This window comes from Sarcophilus harrisii, chromosome X (assembly GCF_902635505.1).
Source record: "Sarcophilus harrisii chromosome X, mSarHar1.11, whole genome shotgun sequence".
Lineage (NCBI taxonomy): Eukaryota > Metazoa > Chordata > Mammalia > Dasyuromorphia > Dasyuridae > Sarcophilus > Sarcophilus harrisii.
In genome coordinates, this window is record NC_045432.1 from 60528693 (window position 1) to 60550737 (window position 22045).

The 22045-nt window shown below is 38.5% G+C and overlaps 1 protein-coding gene across 1 annotated transcript in view; it reads left to right on the forward strand.

Annotated features, from left to right (window-relative positions):
* The window catches only part of LOC100929018 (connector enhancer of kinase suppressor of ras 2), a 274574-nt gene that overhangs the window by 220150 nt on the left and 32379 nt on the right, over positions 1-22045 (forward strand). The window contains exon 13 of the mRNA XM_031944609.1: positions 6716-6787. Within this exon, the coding sequence (XP_031800469.1) occupies positions 6716-6787 (72 nt within the window). The remainder of the gene's footprint in view (positions 1-6715; positions 6788-22045) is intronic.

The following is a 22045-nucleotide window of genomic DNA, read 5'->3' on the forward strand; positions in this document are numbered from 1 at the left end:
AACTATTTCATGAGATCTGAGGACTTAAAAAAGTACCAGCTCAGAAAACTCTTACGCCAGCACACTCTTGCTAGAGGAGCTACGGAAATAATAATCTAAATCAAGTTAGCATTCTTCTTCGTAGTCAGCTGACATAAATTGTTGTTTGTTATGGCGAGTGGTAACAGACAAGGCCAATGTAAACGGTGTTCTCATAAAAAGAAAGCGGTGAACTTTCACCATGTCAGTAGCTCCGCTCAATTCAAAAGAAAAAAGAACGATTGCCCCAAAATGTGTGCGTACATTTCCATTGTGACTGACCAGTGCAAGAAAATCCACATTTGACTCCTCTGACACGCAGACCAACCAAAATTACATGGAAACTTGAGCTTTGGGGTGGATATCTGTCTTGTTTATCAATTCTTTTTTAGAAGTTAGAAACCGTGAAGCTAGTGCATTGGAGCATAGGGATTTACATGTAAAATTCCTGGTAATGCTAACGAGAATTAAGTATATGAATCCTCTGTGTTCTAGTGGGAATCTTGACACCTGGGGGAGATGAGTGGAGGAGGGGTTGCATTCATGTGTAACTTCCATTAATCGCAAAGAAGAATTAAATGAGTGACTTGAGGGAGGAAAGACTCTCAAGTGAATAATAATCAACAAAGAAAGCAAAGTTTTATTTTTTTTTCTTTATGGTTTACGATAATTTCAAATTGTCTCAGAAACACATAAATGCCAGTAGGATACTATGCCCCCCCTTAATATATACTGCAGAATATATAAATTCAGGATGGTCCATTAATTCAACTATTTTTTTATTTGACTAATAGTATTGGTAAGCTAAATCTAAGCTGTTTACATCTCTGACTACATAAATTAGTTTAATTGAATTGGGTTGTTTACATAGCCTGATGAAAAGTTAGTAAATAACTTGGACTTGCTTGTTGTTAATTTTTCCTGCTTGGTATCATATAACTGGGTCTATCATTTTTTTCATCTTTCAAATGGTAGTTTCAGTCTCATGTAGATCCAGCCTATGATAGGGTCTTGTTTATATTTTGTCCCATCTGTTCTCTTCCTCTTCCTCCTCCTCTTCTCTTCCTCCTCCTCCTCCTCCTTTTTCTCTTTTTTCCTCTTCCTCTTCCTCCCTAGATTACTACTGCTATTACTACTACTACCACTACCACTATTACTACTACTACTATTTGTGTGACTCTCTGGGCCTCAGTTTAGGAAGACAGTGTGGTACAGTGATGATGGTATACACCATGGGGCCCTTAACTTTAAGTCATAGAAAATTGAGTTTAAATTCTAGTTCTGCCATTTAGTACCCATGTGCCTTGGGCAAAGCACTGAACCATTCTGGGCCACAATTTCCTCATGTGAAGAATAAAGGCCTTGGACTATAACCACTGTTTGTTTCAATTCTAGATGTTTGATCCTGTAATATGTAAAATGAAGGGATTAGACCAGGTGATCTTGTAAGACTCTTTCTGACCAAACTGTATGATCCTTTGTTAATTTTTTTTTATTATTAAAGCATTAAATTAGAGCAGTTAGGTGATGCTGTGGCTAAAGTGTCAGTCTGGAATCTGGAAGACTCTTCTTTCCTGATATCAAATCTGGCCTCAGATACTTACTAGCTATGTGACCCTGGGCAGATCAATTAATCCTTTTTGCCCCAGTTTCCACATCTGTATAATGAACTGAAGAGGAAAATAGCAAACCAGTCCAGTATCATTGCCATGAAAACTCCCTAATAGGTCATGAAAAGTTGGACATTACTGAAACAACTGAACATCAACAAAGAATTAAATTACTTTCTCTTCATAGAGAAATAGTCAAGAGGTTCAAATGTCATGGTTTCTGGCTTATTAAACAAAAAAACCCGAATCCCTAAGCCAGCCCCCAAACATGGATTGTTGTGCTATTCTGGCAGCTTGGATATCAAAGGAGTTCAGGAAGATTGATTTTCATTTCCCATGAAAAACAGCTGCTTAAAACTAGACGTAGTCTAGCAACTGTGAATCATTCAGAGAACTGAGAAAATGTCTTGGGAAGATAAATATTCAGATGCTAAGAGTCTATAAAACTAGATATCAGTTCAATGTATTTATTGAAATTATACTTTTAAATAATTGTGGTGCTATGTACAACTGTAGACATCTACAGGATGAAGTGTGTCAAAACCTAGCTAGCATATCCTAATCATTATAACGACACCTTCACTTAGTGCTTGCTCTAGGCATAAGTAAGTCCTGTAGTAGGAGTAAGAATCCAAACTCAGCATTTCTAAACCGAACTCAAGCATCAACACCTCCATTCCTCGAAGCATTTCTTCTTCATGATTTCCTGGCTCAGTAAAGACCACCAACATTCTTTTTGTCCCCGTTACTACTTTCAGGCTCATCTTAGGCTACTGCTTTTCCTTCATTGCTCATCTTCCTTCAGTCACCAAAGCCTGCTGCTTCTCCTGTCACAGGATCTTTTCCATTGTTTCCTTATTTGTCATCCCCACTGCTGTCACACTGGGTCAACCCCTCATTACTTCCCACCTTGGCCCTCCAATGATTTGACTGTCTCTCTGCTTCCACAACTTTTTCCAGGTACTTTTATATACCATTCCATGGTAATCTTTGACAGACTAATTCTGCTCATGCCATTCCCCTGCCCAGAAACCTTTGTCTTCTTCTTGTTGCCCACAGGATGGAGTAGAAGCTTCTTAGCGTTAAAGACTTTTGTAAAAAATATTCTGTCCTTCACCTACCTTCTGACTTATCTCTTCCTTTTATATGTATACTTATGTTCCAGCTAAAGTAATGCTTAAAATTGCACTAAGACTTTTGCAACACCCTGTATAAGAAGGAAAACCCTGTATATTTTGCCTTGAAATAGTTGTGTTGTATTAACTCCCCCTACTCAATGAGAAATTTTTTGAGGGCAAGAATATATATATATATGTATATATATATATATATGTATGTATATTTGTATTACCTGCACTACTTTATATCTATCTATATCTATATACATATAGATGTAGATATCTTTGTATTACCTGCAGTTTATCTTCAGCATTGTGTGTTAGCTTGAGTAGATGGTATTTGCTAAATTGAAAGAGGTTGTAGAAAGAACAAATAATCTAACCTCACTGCCCCCAAGCAAGTTGGTCCTTAAACAGTATTGAGGTCCTTCTCCTCACTTAATTGACTCTTGGGCCTAAAGGCTCAGGGTATTAATAGTGCTTCCTGTTCCCTGAGCACAAAGCAGCCCTGAGGAGTTCCAGGGACTCATTGATGATTAGCTAGTAGATCACCAGGGGCAGCTCAGAAACAAGAGCTTCCCTTAACTGAATCAACTTGAAGGGTACTCAGGGCCTCTCCTTGTTGACCATCCTTTTACTGCTATGGCTAAGAAAATCCCTTCTTAACTCTTCAGTGACCCACAAGTATTTCACTGGCAAATCTAAACTATCAGGGAATTGGCCTGAGTCAGGCCCGGTCCCGATAAGGGACCCTAGCCCCAGTCCCAAGGAGTTTGCAGCCTATTCTGAGGGACAAGTCATTCACCGTTCATGAAAAATATCACACTACGAGAGAGGAACTACAACATGCTTTGCCAAATAGTAGATCATCACAGGGGTCCTCAAACTACGGCCACGGGCCAGATGCAGCAGCTGAGGATGTTTATCCCCCTCACCCAGGGCTATGAAGTTTCTTTATTTAAAGGCCCACAAAACAAAGGTTTTGTTTTTACTAGAGTCCAGCCCTCCAGCAATCTGAGGGACAGTGAACTGGCCCCCTATTGAAAAAGTTTGAGGACCCCTGATCTAGCAAATAAATATTCTCATAATTGATGTTTCTTGTTCTGAGAATCCCCAAAAGTTTGGTGATGTGGAATGAAACCTAAGGTCTATCTAGGGGGAGGGATAGAACAGAAAAAGCTGGAACAGAAGTGAGTGAAAGGGACAATGTTGTAAAAATTACCCATGCATTATGTTCTGTCAATAAAAAGCTGTAATAAAAAAAAAAAAAAGAAAGAAACATAAGGCCTAAGTTAAGTCTAAACTGATGAATTTAAGAACTTCCTCTCTTTTCTCCTAGGCTAGTATTTGCCACCTGGAACAGTGAAATACAGGGCAGGAAGAAGCAGGGCTCTCTACTTAGAACAATCAAGAGTCATCAATTGTAACTAAAATTCCCCAGATGCTTGCTGGGAAGTGAACAGGTGTATTTTAAATTCTCTCATCCTTCCCCTGGCACTTTTACTTGTTTACAATGATAAAAATACTTATATTAGAACACCATGTGGTGATTTGGGAGCTGAAATTTACTAAAAGCTATTTAGGAGACCAGAAGGACCGAATTTACGAGGAGGGTATGGAGTAGTTTTTTGATGTCATTGGGCCAACTCTATCATCTTGTATTCCTGACAATGACTAAATAAGGTGCGAGAAAGATAAATGGTACTTGGTCATGTAAGTCTCCGATGTTATGAGGCTTTGTGACAGCAAGGCCCCAGATACCCTAGTCACTAATCCAACTTAGTTTCAGGACCATTGAGGCTGCCTAGAGTTTCATAGACCCCTTGATTTTTAATTTGAACCACAAGAAACCATCAAAATTCTTTGATTGTTTTATGTAGAAGGCTTACATGAAACATTCTCAAAAAATTCTAGCTTAGGATATCCTACCTGACTGCCAGTATTCTTTATCACCACTTCTATTGGAAACTTTCCGGTGTAAAAGAATGGTCTCCTGTTTAGTGGTATTTATTGTTCTTTACTGTTGAAAAGATGCTGGGCTATATTTGTTAATGACTAGGCCTTGGCAGTAGCTAAGGAGGACTTCTTATTCTTGTTGCCTTGTTGTCTTTAATATTTTGATTATTATATTTCAATATGATTTGTTTCATTTGTAATCTTTGGTATTTAATTATATGCATTTAAAAACATTATTCTGAGAAGGGGTTTATAGGCTTCACCAGACTGCCCAAGGGATCCATGACACTATTCTTGCTCCTTTACCTCCCTCAGATAATTATGAAGTGGTTTGATTAATTAATTAATGTATGCCACAGGATGGAGGTCATAGTAAGAGCTACACTATGATATTTATAGAATTCTCTCCAACAAAATTCATAAAATTCAGTGACCTCTGCGATATTGAGAAAATAATAGTTCTTATTCATTTGATTGTCTTTTCTTTAAGGCCGATTTTTCTCTCCAATCTCCCAGTCCCTTAGCTCCCACTGCATTGGAGTACATATTTACGTATTTACATATGTGCATATTTATAGCCATGGCGGGTGGGGAGAATAGAAATGACACAGCACAGTTTCCATAGCACATAAAGGAACAGGGACATCTACCGTATTGCTGAGAGTCCTCTGTCTGGAGATTCTGGGGGACCATAATACAATATGGAAACCAATAAGGCCAACACAATTCTGAACTGACTGGACTGAAAAAACAAGAGTTCTTAACTTGGTGTCACAGATGCTTTTAGCCATCTGGTGAAGCCTTTGGACCCTTCCTGGAATCAGGTTTCTAAATACAGAAAATTAAACAGTTGAACAAAGTAGTCAGTCCATTGGAGTTGTGATCTTTTCAGTAGAGTTGGAATGCTTGGCAGTGTAACTCAAGAAAGAAGCTCAGTGTCTGGTACCAGATCCTACCAGGTGATCTGCAGAATTTTCCTAAGGCAATGTCAAGGAAGCTGAGTAGGATAGTGGTGAGGACCGTGAGACCATCACATGCAGGGATTGCTTGGACAACTGAAAATGTTTCTCTTGCAAAGGAGAAGCCTCAGAGGCCACTTGCTGTCCTGTGAAAGAAGACTTGGTCTGCTTTTACTTGATTTCACAATGAAGAAAAGAAACGGATAAAATTGTCCAAAGGACAAATTTCAGCTAGATGTCATTAGACCTCTCCAAAAGTGGAATGGGCTGCTTAGAAAGGGAGTCAAGTTCCCTTTACTTCCCCAAATAACTGCTTGTTAGAAACATCATGATGGAGCTTCTTGGTCAGGTGTGAAGTTAGCAGTGGGAGCTAAGAGACTGGGAGATTGAAGTGAAAAATCAGCCTTAAAGAAAAGATAATCAAATGAATAAGAACTGTTATTTTTTTCAATATTGCGGAGGTCAACGAATTTTATGGCAGCTTAACATGGAGACGTCCCTCAACATCAGATCCCCCTCCCATAAATCTATTTAATGATTTAAGCAGTTTGGGAAGCTAAGTGGTGACTGCAGTGCATAGAAGAGCACGAGACCTGGAGTCGGGAGGATTCATCTTCCTGAGTTGGTCTGAGATACTTATTGGCCTGTGAGGAGTCTTCCAGCTTTGACATTTGGAGATCAATATAAGCATTTCATTTTTTTCTTTAGCTCAGGCCTAGGAATTAGAGAGATAGTCTCTAGTCTTTTAATTTATATAGATATAGATACAGATATATGTATGTATATATGCACACATACATATGTACCTATGTATTATGTAAGAAATATGGTTCTATTGCAGAGAGAAAAAGGTTTCTAGGCTATCAATCTCTATTTCTGCATAAATGTGGAACTTCTTTAATAATACATGTACCATGACCTCCCCATAGTTCTTGATCCTGTCTCACACTCACCAAGTTTCAAGTGAAGAGAGAACGTAGCTATTGCCTGTCAACTCTAAATCTGGGAAATCCTTTAGAAGAAGACTAAACTGTTTTTTCTGTCTTTCTTTCAGTGCTTTCAAAGCTTGTCACCCCAAAATTAAGAGCTTCTTCTTTGCTACTGACTGTCTGGAAGAAATGAATCAGTAAGTAATTTCTTTTCTGTCGTCGATTGTTGAAGCAATGTGGGAGCCCCTCAAGACAACAGAAAATGATGGTTATATTTCTTAATGTAAAAGTTACCCCTCATGCCGATTCTAATACCCAAACATGCCTCTCTGTCCTCCATGACCTTTTCAGGACCAGGAATAAGTTTGGGGCTTTCATTTACCTTCAAGATGAAGGCCTGGGATTTTATGCCTTATGATTTGGGCTTCCTGCCCCAGAAAGGAAAGAACTAGATGGATATCTTGAATCGGGCGCATTTGTTTTCATAAAGATTTTTATCTATTGATTCTTAACTGTAGACACAGAAGACACTTGGGGGGGGGAGGAGTTGGGGAAATGGGTAGAGTCGTAGGAGAAAGGCATTGTACTGTCTGAATCTGTGACTGTTTCTGTATCTCCAATTAAGAATTTTTCCATGCAAGGTTTGTTTCCATAGGTGATTAAGTTATACTTTTATGTCGTTTCTGCACTTGGAAATGTCAATGAAAATCGGACACCTTTTGAAATTTGTGTCCATATGGAATGTGTTTTATTTCAAGGATCAAATCATTTTCTATTGGCCCCAAGAGCACTGCTTTCATTGTGCACTCCAGCATAGATAAAGCCAAAATGAGGACAGCTCAGAACATTTACAAGAGCTGCCACTGTCAGTGTTCTCCAGGCGCTATATTCCCAAACTGACAAGTGAGAATATGGCTAGAAGAAGGTGTTCCACAATCGAGTCTCTGCACTTTTTAAAGTTCTGGTGCCTGGTCGGTCTCGACTGCCTCGGTTTAGGTGTGTGCTCGCTCCAGTGAGTGATCAATCCACCTGCCAAGTGAGTTTCCTGCAAATTGAAATTGCTTTGTAAAATGAACACCCGCATATTATTGGGTTAGTTTTACAAGGGTGACTTGCATTCTAAGAAATTCGTTAATAATAAATTAACAAACTTGTTTCCTATTTTTCTGGGTCACTCTGCTGCCCATACTTTGACTGGGAGGTCCTTCCACAGATTCACCTCATAACTAATCAACCTGTCAGGCCCTCACAAGTGTAGATTTAGTCTAGGAAATGCAATCCCCAGTATGCCGGCTACTTAGACATCAACGCAATTTGACTTTCATGGAAACTTTCCATGTAAATGAAGTATGCAACATAAGACATTAATTCCAATTAGGGAAAGCAGCAGGTTATTAATATTTTAAGGCATGTTGCCTAATGGCATCAGCAAAGCTTGGCTGTAACAGGCTCCTTATGTTTGGGTTTAATGTTGATAGGAAAACATGAAGCAACATCTTATTGGAAAAGGAAAATTGCTTAAATTTGTTTTCAACCTGCCAGAAGGAAGGGTTGTTCTTCCCTCAGTGAGTTTAATTGTGTTGGATTAAATCTTGTCACGTTGCCGGTGTCTAATATTTATGCCTATGAGACCCAGGCACAATGACATGCTTATTCTCTTGAGAATGGCTAACTTCTTTGTCAACATCATTAACTAATAAGATGGTACAAAGAAAGAAATCAGAGTGGGTATGAAAAAAGTCCCTGGAGTGTACACAGGAACAGTCCTGCGTGTGACCTGACAAAATGTTACAAGTGCATTTTAAGGCTACATATAGGTTTGTTTCTGAGTTGAAGGACATGGACTTTTCCATGTTTGTTCAGATTCATAAGGGCGTCCTCCATGAGCTTAGCACTAAGCATAGCAGGAGAAAGATTTATACAAAGAAAAGAGAAAATAAGCCATGTGTTTTCCTCTGCTGCTCAAAACTTTATGCCACACCTAAAAATACTGTTGGCAAGTACACAGATGATCAGTGACTGCTGCCAGGTAGAAAAAGAAATACCATTTTGTTGTTCAGTAATTTTTCAGTTGTGACCGAGTCTCCGTGACCCCATTTGAAGTTTTCTTGAAATGGTTTATCATTTCTTTCTCTAGCTCATTTCACAGATGAGGAAACTGAGGCAGACACAGCAAAAGTGCCCTGTCCAGTGTCACAAAGCTAGGGCGTGTCTGAGGATGGATTTGAACTCAGGAAGATGAATCTTCCTAACTCCAAGCACAGCATTCTATCCACTACAGCGCCACTTAGCTGCCCCAAACTGCTTAAATCATTAAACAGATTGTGAGGGTGAGGGAAGAGATTTGAGGCTGAGGGACTTTTAAATGCTGTGCTGCCCCAGTGTTTACTTCTGAAACAGAACTCAGGATCCCATCTCTGGGTCCCCGAGCTCTAATTGTTGAACAGTTTGCTTGTTTTGTGAAAACCTAAGCCTGCCGTGCCACTTCCTGGACCCCTCTGTGCTTTGCTGTTTCTGCTCTTTTCTCCACCTCTGACCTGGAATGCAGGTTTCCTCCACTGGGGACCCTATTGTCCAATAAATGGGCCTTCCCATTATTTTATCTGATCCCTGATCTGCATCACTTCTGACAATTGCTGTATTATGCTGCCTGCATCTTAGAACCCCAGGCTTCCTTCTTTGGAAACCCCTGAGACTCTGGGCTGGGACTTTTGAACAGATATCACAACTTGCCATGCCTAGGCCTCCGGCACCACTTCCTGTCCGTCTCTCTGCAATTAGTAGAAAAGCTATAACCATGAAAAGTTAAAACATAATCTCTATACAAATGCCATCGGAGAACCTTGGCTAAAACCAGGCTGGTCCCCAAAGAAGAAAGTAGATGGTTCAAACAAAAGGGCTTTTTCCTTATTTGTCCAAATGGTTGTTCCATTTATTAAACTCAGTTCTTCACTTTGTTGATGGAGCAGCTGAGATGACTCAGGGATAGAATCCAAGAATGCTGATTCTTGCTTTCTTCATCTTAGCTGAAAACCAAAATATTATTTTGTCTTACTCTTATTGACAAATAAATATTAGAGCTATCCTATGATAAAAATTGGTTGATTATATTTGAATTGATAAATGTCAAATAAGAACTCAGAATTATTTTCATAAATCTCTTAGCAATAAAATATAGTTAAAGAGTTATAATTATGTTCTCTTAGATTTTTTTCAGGAAAAGTGGCATTTCAACTAAATGATTTCATTAGGCAAATAAGATGAGCTTGGAATATTCCAGTATTTCAATTATACTGAATGGTTTTTTACATATAGATCACATCCAGCTGATCTAAGTAAGAGACCCAGCGCCACCATTTACTAACCTTGTCATCTAGTGGGTGTCATTTACATGGTCTGTGCTTCAGTTTTCTCATCTGCCTTAATGGAATGTATAGATCTGATGAAATAATATAAATGAGATACTCTGTGCCTGCAACTATGGGAGTGGATATATGGAAAATATTAATATTTATGCCATGCACATATGCAAAGTATTATAAGGATGACTATTATTATTATCATCAGGTTGGAAGCAGAGTGATCAGTATTTCAAACTACCACAACTGTTGCTAATGAAGACAATCTACAATATAAGAGGGATCTTATCTGTTTATGTCTGCAATCTAAATCAGCAAAATTATAAATCACAAACAAAAAAAATTATCATTTATGTTTGTTAGTCATTTGAAAATGAAAAAGGCTGTTAATTTTGGAAAAAAACTCAGTCATAATTGATGAATCAAAAATTGTATTGAGTGAAAAGGCGATTTTTCTTTGAGAAAGCAATTTATCTTCAGTATCAAAATGCCCAATTAAAGAAATTCAGTTTTGGACAGTTGTGATATATTAATACTCAAAAGAAAGGGATTAATAAAACACATGTAATCGTTATCTTAAGAGCAAAATATGATCAGCATAATTCCAATTTAAACAGAACTTGAATATGAATACCGAACACCCCTTCTAAGAAGTGTACTTATCTTTACCATACATCACTTTAATATACAAGAAGCCTGAAACTTTGATAGATTAGGTAGTGTGCCCCAGACTTGGTAAGAAACTCAAGCAGGACTCCAGATTAAACTCTTATATCATGCTTATCCCTCTCTATATTGTATCTGACTTTTCACTGACAATGTTCTAAAATTAATATGCAGTGGTTTTTAAATGGAATACTGTGATTGTGATGTTTACAAATATTTTTGTAATTAAGGTCACCAGGGAAATTGAAACAAGAATATGATGTCCCCTAAAACAACACAAGCTTAAGTCAAAAAAGGGGGGGGAGGAAAATCCCCAGAGAGTTGACAGGGTAATCATTTAAAAGAACACTTCTTATTATCTGTGTAAAAAAGATAACCCAGAGAGAGCATGAATTATCACAGTTAATTTGTCACTTGTTAAGCCATCGAGAGGATCTTCTATTTGGCTGACAAATCTAGATGGACTCGACATAAAACAAAATCGCCGGAATCATGCCCAGTGATCCAGTTAGAGCAAGTAGCTAGACTTTATCTTGTGAGCAAATTTACTTCTCTTCCCAGTAACTGTAGCAAACATCATCACTGGAGTACTGACTACTTGGAAGGATTTGAAGTATATGAACTGATGAGTTTATTAAACAAAGTCACTTAACCTTCTTGTTTCAGTTTGAAAAATCAACTAAATTTTCTTCTCAGGAAACCAAAGAACCAAGTGATTGGACGACACAGGTACAAGCTCAAAATTATTCTCGCCTATGACTGTGCTTATCCAGGTAGTGGTTCTGGACTAAACCAGTCCAAAAAATGCTTTGTCTAGGTCCTGCAAAAAATCTCAAGAGACATTTAGGATTGATTTTTTATGTTACACTTTTCAGATAAAGTAACATGAAGTAACTTCATGGAGTAACATGGTAATGAAAAAAAACAAATATAATCTGCGATTATTAAAGTATTAACATAGGGAATGACCAGAATGTGAGACTACTTGAATCACAGAGAAAGGGAACCCCAGGGGATGAAACCATTTGAAAGCTTTTGAAGATAGCCTTAAAAAGAGAGAAAGAAGGGGCCGAATTCTGAGAAGTGGGCTTTCCTGACCAAATGAAACTAATACAAAAGTTTATCGATCTCATAAACTATAAATAATCAAATCGGCTTTAAAATTACAATCTAATTCAATGTCTTCTTTTGGTCTGTGTTTTTCTGATACTACATCAGTCGCTTTGGCCAAATCAAACAGCTAGTCAATTCAACTCAAAAATGGTCACTTCAGTTGTTTACTGAATTCAGTCAATTCAATCAAAATCATTGGGGCAATTTTTCATATAGCCAGCCTTAGCTGAAGTTTTAAGCCAGGATCTGGTTATAGTTGACATATTTAGTTTATCAGAATAATTTTATAGCACTCTTTAAGTACTGCCTGGCTTCCTTTCTCCTAACATCCTTGACACTGAATTATCCTCCCATGTTTGATAGAATCTATTGAATATGCCGCACTTCTCTCCATAAATTTAATTAGATGACATCTGCGGCAGCATAACTCATTTTTCCCAACTCGTTCCTTTGGATGTGAAATGTTCTCTCGCCGAATCTGTGACACAGCATACTAAACTGATGTTAGTAAAGGGTATCTCTTGAAGTGTCCGTTTAAATGAGAACCACGCTAGCGCTATTGCCACTAAGAGAATTCTTAATTAACCTGACGATACTGTCAATAACAACATCCGTGTGATTTTAGAAATGAGACACCAAAACATTGCTTCCTTCTAGACTTGTTTTACTTGCTCCAACTTGTTGTAGACTCAAGCTGTTCTCTGAAGAAGCCAAAAGAGATTTCCAGAACTGAGCAGTGCCAGCCCACCCACCATGGTACACAGTTTTGTTGCTTCAGTCAGCTTCAGTTGATAACTGAGCCTTTTTTCCACCTGTAATTGTAATTAGGCGAATTATTGCTCAGTCTAAAACTGTTCGTTTTTTCTTGACTTGCTGTCTGTTCCCTTGAATCTGAAGGGGAAGGAAATTTCCAAATGTTTTCCTTGAATGGCAGGCAGGACACTAGAAAGAGCTATTTCTACCTGTTCCTCATTTGTGTGGCAACCTTAAATCTTTTCTTCCCAAAGTTCACATAACCCAACTCTGACATACTACATACTATATACTATATGATATATGTATATATATATATATAAGCATTTTCAGGAAATGGCTTCTATGGAGAATCTCAGAGTGCTAGAAGGAACCTCAGTGTCTATGTATTCCAACCAATACCAAAAAACTAAGTACTTCTACAGCACACACAAAAACGGTCATCCATTCTTTGTTTGAAGGCCTTCAGAATCAGTTAACCCTAGCGACCATTTCTGTTGAGAACAGCTCTAATTCTTTGGAAGTTTTTCCTTATATCAGGCTTAACTTTGCTTCTGTATAAACAAAACCAAAAGTTTAGAATCTACAGATCTCAGAGGAAATATTTAGAAAGTGAATAAGAAAACTCTCAAATTGTCATGATTGAGGATGGATTGAATGACAGCCAAAAAGAATTAGCTGTGTGACTCTGAGCAAGTCACTTAACCTGTATGCCTCAGTTTCCTCAGCTGTAAAATGGGGATCATAATAGCACTTACCCCCCAGAATTCTTTTGAGGATCAAATGAGATAATATTTGTAAAGTGCCTAGCACAGTGGCTGACACATAATAGTCACTTGATAAATGTTTGTTCCCTCTCCTTCTCTGTCTCCCCCCCCATAGAAGAATTAGCACCACTCAGCGTTGACATTAGCCAGCCAATGAGCTAATTGGATCATTGTTTCAGTAGGTACATTGTCATCTTTCTAGGAAAACCTTATAAAATTCTGGCATTTGGTTCATTGTTCTTTACTTGCTCTCTCCTGAGCCAAGCCTCTCTGACCAGCGTCAATATGCGACGGTTAATGACAGTGCTAGCAAGTATTAGTCCTTTAATTGTGACATTGCACTTTTTTGTGCACGCAAATTACTCTGGTCTTTTAAGGCACAGGGTGACTGATAAAACAAAAAATGTCAAAAAGAGAGAGATTGTAAAAAAGAGTAAGACAAATGAAGTCTAACATTGGAGTAGTTGTGTACGTATTCCCTAGACAGGTGAGCTATCTAGACACAAAGCGTGCATGCTTGCCGTGTGCAGAACTGTATAAGTACCTGACTTCTTCCTGTGATCCCTGTCAAAGAAAGCAATAATATTGTGTTAGAAAAAAGTGCCTACCAGGTTCCCCGGGTGACTTTTTGACAGTTAACATATAGCCTTTGTCAGGGCTTCATAGGCTCAACCTTTCCCTCGGGGCACCAGCACATGTTCCCGGGAGATCCAAGGCTTTCTCTAATATTAGGGACATTCGTATTCCAATAAACGTTATAGGAAAGAGAAATATGAAAAATCTGATCTGTGACTAGAAAAGCATGGATGTCACTACAAGCAGAAATCTGACCCCTGAAAAGCCTTGAGTAACAGCAGGATGGTATTTCCTTTTGATATTTTCTGTTCTATTGTTATTTAGGTAATTGGGAAAGTGTCAGTCACTGAACTCAGACAAAAAGAGAAAGAAGAAGATAGATATTAGGTCTAAAAGACCCTTCTTCTGTGATCTCTATCTATTCTGGCCAGCAACCAGGGCCCTACCAAAGCATTGCTCTTTCTATGTGATCCAGAAGATGCAAAACTCTCAAACCTGTTGGAGAAAAAAATTATTAAAACTGTACTCTGTATTTCAGGCATCAGTCTGCCAGAAACATTTTTTTTTAACTTAGTATTGTTCTAAATCCAAGCACCCCCTTTTCACAAGTCTTCAGACATCTCTCTAACATAAGACAACTTGAACGGGGGAGAAAAATCACAATATGATAAAATGTACTTTGAGTTTAACAGTTATTTAATCAATTTCTTCTTTTGACCACTCCCCTCGAGAGCTCTCCGCCAGATAACCGGAGAAATTTGAAATGATCAAAGGAACTCCCCGCTCTTGAATCAGTACCTTAATCTCTCCAGTATAGGATAAGAGGCTATTTCACTCAGTCATCATTCTCAGCCCCTCAAGGGTTGAGAAAGGCAATGGAGACCAGAGCCATTATTTGGTTACTGGCCCTCATCCATCTCCCAAGAGCTTAGCCTTCACCTTTAAAACACTTGTCTGAGAGAAAGAGGAAAGGGCTGGGAAAAGACCTGAAACTGGACAAATATTTTTTTCTTAATATTTTCTTTTGAACAACATGAGAGGTTTTTAGTGTCTTTCACAAGCTTTCTACCAACCTATCACAGGTTTTCTTTCTTCTTTATTCATTTTTTCAACATGGAACTTATTTTTCCTTTTAGAAAAGAGCTATATAATGGTGAGGAATTTTCCCTTAGTTCTTTCCTTTGCCAGAATGAATGAAGAGGGCCACAGTGGCTGAGACCAAGGAAAAGAAGCTTTCATTACATCCCTTCTCATCTCTCTTAATTTGGTATGAATCAAACTGGTTCCTTTTTTGCCTCTTGTGGCCAAAGGAAAAGATTCAATGTTGTGTCTTTCAAATTGAAGACATGCTGCTTCTCATCCTTCGCTCTTCCCTCTATATGTCTCTCTTTCTTCTACCTCACTATTCCCTCTTCTTGAATGTGGGTCTAACTTCTAACTTTTGCAAGGGTTGGGACTGTATCTGCCTATGTGCTCTGTAGAGGGTCTACCACCTCATGGGCATTGAATTAGGGATTAAAGAAGCCTATGCTTTAAATGGAAAGACCTCATGATGTGCCACTGGGAGATGTCAGCCTGTGAGCAGGTAATGGACTTCTCCTCCCGCACGAGACTCTTGACCTTGTAATTGCCTGACAGCAACTGAACGTTTCTTTGCTGAGCCATCACTCCATGAAAATGTGTTCTTGGGCTCAGATTAGGGGGGAGGTGGAGGGATGAGCAATGCTGCAAAACCATGGAAGTCCCTAGATTTAAGAGAGCCTGGGAAAACAGCCAAATTACACAACCAAAGTAAAGATCGAGACTCAGCAGCCAGCATACCTCCTTGTGGTATTAATAATTTTGCACATGCCACGTTAATTGAAAAGCTGCATCATACTAATGTTTTCTTAGTCCTTCAGAAGCCGCCTCTAAAGTCATGAAATCATTTTAACCCAGACCACAAATGGGAAGAGGTTACATGTAGGCAAATCCCAACAATATGTTGATTTGGTTTTTCAGCACATATCCAATTAAAACAAAACCATAGATACATAGATAAAGATGTTGTGATCTTATTTTATGTTTAAGGTAAATTCCAGCTATACTAAACTATTACTACACCCTCTTAGATGTGGAGAGAAATGAAGAGTTCGGTCATTTCTGCCTCCTATTATTCACTTCATCAAGGCTTTCTAATAGTAAGCCACCACAAAGCTCTTGAAACCACCATTTGATTGACAGTTATCCATCTTCTTAAATGTGTAAATAAAAGAGACTTCTCCCAACCACATCTATATGAGTACCTACTCCTTTAATGCCCCTTCCTCATAAAACAACCTCTTCACATTCCAAATTTTTCTCCCTGATTCACATGACGTGTTGTCCTTTTTATATAACGATTTCCTGGGTAATTCCCCCTTGATAGGATGGGCTTTGAATTGTATTTCCAGTAGTCAGAATGAGATAAAGCTGAGCCCTACTTATGCTCTTGCCCCGGTCCCTCTACAGGCCTAGCAGACCATCTGAATTAGAACTTACCAGACTTCTACCGCAGAAGTATTGAGAACACTCCAGTGCTTCCTTGAATATCATCCCTTTGTAGGAACTGTATTTGCCCATCTACTTTCAGCAGCCCTGGAACGTGGATAAATTTTGGGCTTAGAATCAGAAAAATCTAAGACACTGGGGACTCTGGGCAAGTGACTTAACCTTTGTTTACCTCAGTTGCCCCAACAGTAAAGTGGGGATAATAAGTGTACCTATTTCACAGGCTTCTTAGGAGGGTTAAATGAAATAACACTTATAAAAAGTTCTTAGCACAATATCTACCACAAAGCAGTGATTTGCTCTCTTCCCTTTTAAAGGCAGCTAGGTGCCACAGTGACTAGAGCACTAGGCCAAGAGGCAGGAAGACCTGAATTCAAACCAGCCCTAGACACTTACAAGTTGTGAGACCCTGCGCATCTCACTCAACTTCTGTTTTCTTCATTTTCCTCAACTCTGAAATGGGGATAATCAAAGACCCTACCTCCCAGGATTGTCATGAAAATCAAATGAAATAGTGTCTGGAAAGTCGTTAGCATACTTCCTTCTATATAGTAATTGCTATATAAAAACTTATTCCTTTCCCTTCTACTTCCCCCTGTATTCTTTGCCCTTCATCGTTTTAGAAAAGTACATAGGAACACTGCTGAAAAGTACTGATTGTCATTCTCATCATACCCACGCTCTTAGAGATGGTTTCAGATAGTTAAAAGATCAAATTCTGTCTTCGGAGAATCGAACCTCAGTCCCCATATGAAGAAAAACAATTTTCCTCCTAGATTCCTCTCTGACCTTAACAACTAGTGTCTTGTATTTTGAGGATGTTAAAATTATTGGTTCTTTTATGTAAGAGAATTACTTCTTTTTATCATACTCTCCACAGTAATATAGTTTGAGAATCATTTCTTAATGAACAGTACATAGATTATCTGAAGAAGATTCTTGAATTTTGAACAATTGGGATTTTTTGAAGTTGAATGAAAGTTGTGAGGTATTTTTTCTTTTAGGATATGAATATTCTTCTTTATGAAAAATTCACTAACTTCTACATATAATTGGAAGGTAGCCTTCTATAGTAAACAACTTGAAAAAAATGATATTTAAACTTTTTCCACCCTAAAATAGGCCATTCTTCATCTTTCTGTGTCTGTCTGTCTCTCTCTCACACATACACACACATACACATACATTTGGAGAAATGCTTCCCTGAATCCGAAAGTAAGTTTTCCTCTTGCTGTGGAAATCTTTCCTCAAGTGCCACTGTGCATCACCTTCTTTGCCCTCAGTATTCTCCTTTCTCTCAGTTGTTTGAACGGTACTCTCTCCTGGCCTTTCTATAACCACTCTGACCCTGTCTTTATTCTCCTTTGCCGAATCTTCATCCAGGCCAGGCCTGCTAACAGCACAGGTTTCTGAGGGCGCTATCCTAGGTGCCTTCACTCAGTGATCTCATCAACTCCCATGGATTTAATTATCACCTCTATTCTGATGACTCTCGATCTGCTTCTCAAACCTGATATCCAGACTGATATCAAGACTGATATCCAGTCTCACATCTCTAACTTTCTTCTGGATATCTTGAATTGGATGTTCTGTAGACATTGTAAAACTGTCATGCCCAAAGTGGAACTCGTTTTCTTTCTCTCAAAACCTTTCCCTCTTCCTAATCATCCTATTATTTTTGAGGATATCATTTTCCTCCTGTATCCTAACCCAGACTCAAAACCTGCAATTTAAGCCTCAGCTCCTCCCCCTTTCTTAACTCCCACCCAATCTATTGTCCAAGTCTGTCAATTTCATATCACAGCATCTCTTAAATATGTCCCCTTCTCTCCTGTGACCACTGAAGTGGGGGCCTTATCAACTGGACTTCAACTTCAACTACTGCAATAGCCTGTGGGTTGGTCTGCCTTCCCTTCATCTCTCCCCATGCCCATCCTTTTTCCTCTCAACTAACAGGGTGATCTCACCAAAAAGTGATCTTTCTGAAGAACAGATCTATGGCATCTTCCTACTCAATAAACTCGAGTAGGCACTGTATTGAAAAAGAACTAGTTGAAAAGCAAGCAGCACTTCTGTGGCTCAGATACCTCAAGTGAAGTAAAGTTGCAGTTCCAGCTTTTAGCCCAGTCAGAAGCCTTCAGAGGAATAACTAGGGTATCAGTCTCAGATGAAAGGAAAACCTGCAGTTCTATCATGTTGAACTAGCACAGCTACCTAAATGGCTCATAGAGGCTGAGTTCAGCATCTTTCTACTATTGCTTAGCCCCAAACTCAGGTTAGGAACATATGGAGCTCAGATCAAATCAGAGGGAGGCTAAGTCAGTCTTTACGCCTATATCAGACCCCTTGGAGAGCACTGAAAGTTTGCATATTCCCTGCTTTGTCCCTGAGATACAGAAATCATCTAACACTTGGTGTCTCTCAGAAAGTAGCAGTACCCAATCTAGACCTTCCCTCCAGAAGTATGCAAAACCCAGACCTCACAAAGTCTAAAATCAAGAAGTGGACTAGAAGAATGAGCAAACAAAAAGAATCCCACTGTGAAAAGCTATTATGGTGACAGAAATGCTCAAACAAACCAAAGAGAATGATTCCAAAATATCTACAAGTAAAGCCTCAAAGAAAAACACCACTTAGGAACAGATTCAACTAGAATTTCTATAAAAGATAGAGCAAGAGGGTTTTTTAAGAGTTAAAAATGTTCTTAAAAGTGACAGTTGCTAGAGGAAAAAATGGAAAAGAAATGAAAGCTATTGATGAAATGATTAGAAAAGGAATGAACAGTTTGGCACAAGAGGTACAAAACCTTGCCAAAGCAGCAATATTTCTGGAAATTAGAATAAACCAAATAAATACAAGCGAATGACTCCACGAGGCAACAAGAAATATTAAAGTCAAAAGACTACAAAAAAGAAAAATATGTCAACTATCTCACATCAGAATCAGTTGACCTGAAAAACAGATTAAGAAGGAAAAAATTCAGAATCACTAGACTACATGGAAATCGTGGCCAGAACAAGTCGGGAAATCAAATGAAAACTGCCCAGACCTTTTAGAACAAGAGGGCAAAATAGAAGTAGAACAGATTCATCAGTTGCCTCTTGAAGGAAACTCCAAAATAAAAACTCCCAGGAGTATTATGGCCAAAATATAGCAAGCATCCAGACCAGAGCAAAAATATCCTACGCAGCCAAGAAGAAAGAGTTCAAATGCTGAGGAGTCACAGTCAGGCTCACACACATTTTAGCAGCCACCAATATAAAGGAGTAGAGAATTTGGAATACAGTATTCCAGAAAAAAAGGAGGTAGGCTTACAATTAAGAATGACTTACACAGGAAAACTGAGTATAATCCAACAGGGGAAAAATATATTTTTGATGAAACTAAGGACTTCCAGGCATTACTGATTAAAAAAACCCAGAGCTTTGTAGAAACTTTTAAGTTGAAAAACAGGAGGTAAAAGAAACTTAAGAAGGTAAACACGAAAAATAATATGCTCTCTTCTCAGTTGCATTATAATTATCTTGAGATTATATATGTAAAGCACTATACAAAACTAAAAGCACTGCATATAAATCATAGCTATGTCTCTTATTCTTCCTATTACAACTTGTATCTCCACTCTCATTGGCTAACATGGTGTTTTGCATATTTAGGTAGGTACTTAATATGTGGTTACCAAATACATGAATGAAGTCTCCTTGAAAAGTTGCAATCCTAACTGCCACAAATCAATGACAGGCCAGAAGACCCTGAGGATTTCTCAGCTTTGCTTTTTCTTTGACACGGCTTCCTGTATCATATAGCTCTTAGTTTTCACAGTGAGAGCTAAAAATAATTACAGTGCATCCATGACAGAGGCAGAGAAATACTTTAACCAGGACACGTTTACCACCTGCAGATTAAAAGTTGCCCCCACGTTGAAATGATGGTAATTATTTTGCTAAATGTTTCCTTCTACATTATCTTTGTAGAAGCTTTGGCTTCTGGCTTCTGAAAGAGTGAGGAGGCAGTGATGAGAAGGACCTAAAACATAGATTTCAGAAAGCTTCTGGAAAGGTTTAGGTAGCTGAAAAATGGCATATGTGAGTAAATTTAATGCTAGAAGGGACCTTGAAAAGGTAGGGTGTGGTTAAGACAGCATGGGGTGATCAAAGGAGCAAGGAATTTAAACGCAAAAGACCCAGATTGAAATCTGGCTGACCACTTGCTTGTTCACTACTGATATGCCTGTGACTGTGGGCAAGTCATCGAAACAATGTTATTTCCTTTCTTCTACCGCCTCTCAGCCAGCTCTTCTATCCATTTCCTCTTCCTTTCCCTCAATATAGAGCAAAAAATATACTATTTGAGGCTTCTTCCTAATATCCATCCTTGATCTTATATCCAGCCAGCATGGCAATTCTGAACTTCTAAAAGCAGAAAGAGGAAAAAATGGAATTGGGGTAGGTCACTCAATTGGGAGTCAAAAGATCTAGATTTGATTCTAAGCTCAGGTGTTTGTCACTATGATCTTAGGCAGGTAATTTAAACTCTTTCAGACTCTGTTTCTTCATGTGTAAAATGGGTATCATAACACCCATGATACTCAAGGGGTTGCTGCAGAAAATCATTTGAGATGAAATATGCCATATGCGAAGTAATTTGCAGATCTTAAAGCCCTATAAGAATTAAGTCTTGTTTACCTTAATTTCCTAATGTGTAAAATGCAAGGATTTGATCTCTAAGTGTGCTTCCAACTCTAATATCCTGTTCTCCTATAAAAAATGAAATTAGTGATTGTAAAAAAAAAAGTAATAAGCTTCCTAGGACTTTAATAAATTTCAGACACGCTAGAGGAATTTGACATACAACGTCTAACTTAAGACAGAGTATGAGCTCCCCAACCTGCTCCAACATATATAGCTAATGTTCCAGGTTAATACACCACATTTCTGGAATCCTTTGTCAGGAAAAATGGATCCAATTTCACTTCTACTGAGCTGGTTTTTTACCTGCAGCAAGAGAACAGGGATAAACAATGAACCAATTTTCTGTCTTTGAATCCCACCCGTGCCTTACATCGAGCTTAGCACATGATGGTTATTAATCATTATTCATTATCGTGCATTAAAAGCACCCTCAGGAACATCCAAATACCATGTGTGTAAAGTCTTTTAGTATTCTTTTTTTGGAGGCAATTGAGATTAAGTGACTAGGGTCAAACAGCTAATAAGTATCTAAGGTCACATTTGAATTCAGATCCTCCTAATTCCAGGTCCGGTGCCCTATCCAGTGCAACCATTGTCTTTTAGCAATGGTTCTTTCAAGGTTCTTGCTTTTCAGCTCCCAGACTGAGATGCCTCAGTCCCTTTAAATGGAAATTGAATTTGTGTTCGTTGTGGGATTATGTATAACAGAGCTCCAAGTTGGTGCCATCTCTTCAGTCATGGAGTAGGGATGAAAAATGAGGTGCAGGAACTTACAGAATGCCCTAGTGATCTCTGCTCTAGCTCAGTAATGAAAGGCTTCCTCTTAGCCCTGCTGCTGATGGACATGGTGATAGAAAGTGAGAAAAGGTCTTAGAAATTAATCTGCTACGTCCCGTGTATTTTTAAGGCAAAGACTAAAGTTGAGAACTGTCTTTGATTAGTATTAAATGTGAAGGAGCCACCTTGTCCCTGACAGTCTTTGCCTTGGGCCATGAAATAGG